Source organism: Amphibalanus amphitrite, unplaced genomic scaffold (assembly GCF_019059575.1).
Source record: "Amphibalanus amphitrite isolate SeventyFive unplaced genomic scaffold, NRLGWU_Aamphi_draft 000618F_arrow, whole genome shotgun sequence".
Classification (NCBI taxonomy): domain Eukaryota; kingdom Metazoa; phylum Arthropoda; class Thecostraca; order Balanomorpha; family Balanidae; genus Amphibalanus; species Amphibalanus amphitrite.
Window position 1 is genome coordinate 204,768 of NW_024882112.1, and position 5,165 is coordinate 209,932.

The window sequence follows — 5,165 nt, forward strand, 5'->3', positions numbered from 1 at the left end:
GTTGGACATTTCTGGAACCAGTCGGACCCGGTCTTAGTTGGAATCGGAACCAGTTGGACCCGTTTCCCAAAAGTCAATTAATACAAACTACTTGTAGGTATCATTAGTTGGCAGCTGCATCATGTAAAACAGCCTATTTCCAATGGGGAATACTCATGAGCTACTGTGTGCAAAGAAACATTCACTTAATTCACTTCATATTTTGCAATAATGTGTAGTGTGCAAGATGTATAGTTTATGGTAGGACCCGGTTGGACCCGTCAGAAAATTTCCAGGAACCGGTCTGGACCCATATGGGTCCAGACTGGTTCTTTGGACCGGGTCCTCGGGTCCACATTTTGCCACCTCTAGTCAGAAGAAAAATGGGACTAGAAACAGCTGACACAGCTCTGGAGAGATATGAAAAGGACGGCCAAAAAGAACCATTAGCGGTTTAAACGGCAGCAAATGGGCACTGGTGGTGGACCGGATCCTGCGCCGTTGGAACGTCAGCCACCCCCGCGACACGCACATATTAAACTGATCCAGTGGCGGATCCAGGATTTTCACTGGGGAGGGGCTGCAGGTCATAATTGGGCGCCACGCCCCGGATGGGCGCCATAGTCGCATCGTATTGGCGCTGAAATATTGGCGCCCAGTGGCCCTGACAAGAGGCGCCCAGGATCAGTATGTACAGTAACACCACACGATTGGAAATATCGGTGCGGAGCGTACTGAAACGACGTTATTCGACTGATTTTTGCATCCTAGTCCTAGTATGCGGCACTCCGATGAGTTGCGAATTGAAAATTGGCGCCACTGCGCCTTCGGCGCAGTGGCGCCAGTTTTCCTTGGGTGGGGGCTGCCAGCCCCCGCAGCCCCCCCCCCCTGGATCCGCCACTGAACTGATCACTCGGTGATAATCGTCCTTTGTGTGGCAATGCATTGGACACCGACGACGCCTCACCGGTGAAGTGACGGGGCGGGGGTGAGGACGGGGGGTGACGGAGACGAACCGACGAGGGCAGACGAGTAATCTGAGATACGGCTGTTGCAAGATCATGCAGTAGACTGGCGGTCGGCCATACAGAGTGAAATAACACAAGGCGATTAGCATTACTGATGCTGATTGGCACGGCTTCAAACGCTGTTCTGGTTAGGTTAATGCATCACCACATCCCATTGTTACGGCTGTACTCATTGCATGTGCAAAAACGCTGATTGGGGGCCACCGGTCCCATAAATAACGGAATTTCGCACTTGTTCATTGGACCAGCTGATCGCCGCATCCCGATCAGCTGATCGGGAAGCCCTTTAAACTGGCGTGTAAGTCGGCATTTAAATATTTACACGCGTGTAGCTACCCACCAGTTAACCGCGGATGGAAGTCCCCGGGTAAAAGTTGGTGGGCAGCTACACGCGTGTAAGGAAGTTAGCCACCAAAATAAACGCGAGTTAACCGCAAACTGGAAGTCTCCAGCCTAAGAGGAATGTGTGGATGTTCGTATACTTAAGTTGATACGCATATTTTGACTGGAATCGAAAATTTAGCTAACATCCAAAGCGGCAGGACGGGAGATGCCCAATGCCTTCAATCATCAGCAATGAATACCTCCTCGGGATCCCTGCTTGCACCGGGTCTCCTTTCACGTTTTCCCTGCTCCGAACCCCGTACTCCGCGTCCCCTACTCCAGTCCTCCGCGTCCTACTCCAGTCTTCCGCGTCCCCCACTCCGGTCCCCCGCTCCGGTCGGAGTACCTCCGGAAGTTCCGGTCACCGAGTGCGGACGGGCCGCGCCCAGCCGGTGATTTGGCGCCTTGTTTACCCGCGCCGGTGGGGCGCGCTCCGGTGACACGGCCACCTGATTGGTTACAGGCCAGCACGGCACGCCGCGCGATGATGGAGATACCCGACTCGACCGTCCGACGGCCGGCGGGGGCCACTGAGCCGGGCCGCAGCCGCTCCGAGGGATCCTCCGACGCCGAGGACACGCAGACGCCGGCGCATAACCAGGTGGGAGCGCTGGGGGTGACGCAGAGTGGAGACAGCACCGTTATTGGGAAAAGAGAACAGTTGTTGCAATTATGAGACAGGTCAATCGGTGACGTCATGCTGCTATAGTTGTTGCCAAGTGATTTATTAGCTTCCCTAGAAAAATCCATTTCAAACGAAGCCAGGATATTTGTAACAGCTTGCAATGAGAGCTAGGGTCTAGGGTTATGAATGAACTACCATCACTGCAATGCAATTTCAATGGTCACGATTCCATTGAATTATGAATGAAACGAAATAAATTATTCAACACAGGAAATAATAAAAAGGTGTTTTGGTAGAAATGTGTGCAGCCTTTTTCTCTTACCGGCACGCCCGTTCTAATAAGTGTTTTTAATTTGAGAACAGCGCACGTATTTAACCCACCGATCTTCGCCGTCAGGTAAGCACGGTCGTTCTCTACGGAGTGCCCATCGTCTCACTGACAATGGACGGCAAGGACCGGCTCTGCCTGGCGCAGATCTCCAACACGCTGCTCAAGAGTTTCAGCTACAACGAGATCCACAACCGGCGCGTGGCGCTGGGCATCACGTGCATCCAGTGCACGCCCGTACAACTGGAGATTCTGCGCCGCGCCGGCGCCATGCCCGTCTCCAGCCGGCGCTGCGGCATGATCACCAAGAGGGAGGCCGAGCGACTCTGCAAGAGCTTCCTGGGGGACAACTCACCGCCCAAGCTGCCCGACAACTTCACGTTCGACGTGCTGCACCAGTGCGCCTGGGGCTGCCAGGGCCAGTTCTACCCGGCGCGCTACAACTCGTCGCGAGCCAAGTGCATTAAGTGCACGCTGTGCGCCACCTTCTTCTCACCCAACAAGTTCATTTTTCACTCGCACCGGACCGCCGAGGCGACGTACGTGCAGCCGGATGCGGCCAACTTCAACTCGTGGCGCCGCCACATTCGGCTGCACGGCAGTCCGCCGGAGGAGATCGTGCACGCCTGGGAGGACGTCAAGGCCATGTTCAACGGCGGCACCAGGAAGCGGGCCGGGCCGGCGGCGGCAGCGGCGGCGCCCGCGGCCAAGACGGCGCGCTCTGAGCCCAGCGGCACGTCGGCCGTCGACCTGGTGACTTCCTACCCCGAGCCGAGCCTGGTGCGGCCGACGCCGAGCCTGGTGGCCCCTCCGGCGGCCGCCTGCTTCCCGCGGCTGCCGGCGTTCGGCGCCTACAAGCGTCTGTCGGCGCTGGAGCCGCCGTCCTTCTCCGACTACCTGTGGCCGGCCGGCAAGTGGGCCGAACTGGCGCCGCTGGCCGCGCCCGGCCACCTCTGGCCCAAGCGGGCCGCGTTTGGGTTCCCGCTGGCGGCGCCGGCCATGCTCGGCGGCCTGGTGGACTACTCCGGTCTGTACGCCGGCCTGCCGCTGTCTGCAGAGCCGCCGGCCATCAAGCCGCCCAAGTCGCCGCCGGCCGCCGCCTCCGCCGCCGCCGCCGCTGCTTCGGCGTTCCGGCCGCTGCGCCAGCCGTGGCTGTCGGACGGAGAGGCGGAGGTCAGCAGAGGCCAGGCGCTGCTGGAGGCGGAGGTGCGGGCGCGCGCGTCCCTGGAGGCCCAGCTGCGGAGCCAGGAGGCACAGGAGAGCGCCGAGGATGGCGAGCGCCGAAAATCCCTGGAGGACGACTGTCGCGCGGCCGCTGACACCACGCAGGTGGGTACCCAACGTGAGGAATGAACAATGGAATATTTACATACCTATACTATACGCATACTAATGCTTATACCTAATGCACAAACCTAATGCACATACCTATAGACATGATTAAACGTACACATTACACATGCATACTTTGCTGTACAGTTGACGCTCTCCGCTCTTCAACAATTATTGCCGATTATTCTCCCAATCACTCGCGGCACTACAAACTTCGTAGTTAAGTAGGATGGGTTGGTGACTAGAATGACCTATCAGTCTACTAACTGGGTTAGCGTGTTTCACAGGTGATTTGAAAACCAATAAATTTAACAGCACGATTGCGTGACTGATGTTCCAAGCGATTGGCGCAGCCCAGTCGTTTAATTTCTGATAGAGTGGTTGTCTATGATGAAGAGTACTTATCCAAAATGACCTTAGCTCTTGATTGAAATACCACACACGTTTGATATGCATTTTCTAGGCCAATCTAACTGCATTTTTGTTTTATGATAATTTGTATTGCATCCTCACTCCTTGTCCATCACCTCAGGCTCCTCACTTTTTATAGCTATCTTTTCACATACCTACATAAGACAGACCAAGAACAAACATATTAAATAGAAACTGCTGACGTAGCTGCAATAAAATTCATCAACCATGCTTCAAATGAAATCAGTTGTCGGTCATCTACCCCAATGCCCCTTGACCACCTTCTAGGAACCAGCGCACCTCAGGAGCCCCGCCCGCCCCGGCCGCCGCCCCCGACCATTGGCCGAGCCGGTGTCGAGGCGCCGGCCGGCCATTTCGCCACCCAGCGATCTTTTGCCGGCCATCGACCTACCGAGCAGCGGACAATCGCAATTATATTAGCGGTAACAAAGCAGCGACTGGGCAAACAGTGCCGGCATCACCAGTAGTTATTGTAGTGGCCGACGCCGCCGACGCTGGCCGAGCGTCGCTGCCGGCAGCGGCCCTCTTTGTCACCGGCGGGTCGCCGTGGCAGGCAAACACGGCCCAGTTTGCTCTGGCTCCGCTTTCGGCCGCGCGTCGCGCCACGGCGGCCTTTCAGCACAGTTCAATTGTGGCTTTCATAGTGACGCGCGCGGTAATGCATTTTGGCGTCGTTTTATTTAATGAGGGCGCGCCGGCCGACTTTGCGCGGCGGACGTGCCGCGGCGCTGGCAGTGATGCGGCGATTACGCCAGCACGGTGCGCCATTGTCGCCGCGCGGCGGCTAATCGCCGCGTTCGGCTCGGCCGAGCCTCAATGGAAAGCAATCAGTCAGGCCGCGCCGCCGCCTACAATGCGCCACCGAACGCCCCGACTTGTTGCCTAGCCTTTTAACATGATTGTACCGTGCGCGACGGCAAAATAATTACTCTAAAATGTTCATTGATTACCGGATGGCGATGAGATGACCTAGTCTCTGGTGACGCTCGATCAAAGTACAGCGAAAAGCAGGAGATCATTCAGTCCTGCCTCTACGAGTATTTGATCGGTAATGACA

The 5,165-nt window shown here is 56.5% G+C and overlaps 1 protein-coding gene across 1 annotated transcript; it reads left to right on the top strand.

The window, feature by feature from the left end:
• Window positions 1-1,867: 1,867 nt before the first annotated feature.
• LOC122363373 (SKI family transcriptional corepressor 1 homolog-B-like) lies at window positions 1,868-3,118 on the top strand (the record flags this gene model as incomplete). Its single annotated transcript, XM_043332571.1, has 2 exons — window positions 1,868-1,992; window positions 2,414-3,118. Coding segments are annotated over exons 1-2 (822 nt in total), but the record flags the coding sequence as incomplete, so codon positions are not given.
• Between the last annotated feature and the right edge of the window lie 2,047 nt (window positions 3,119-5,165).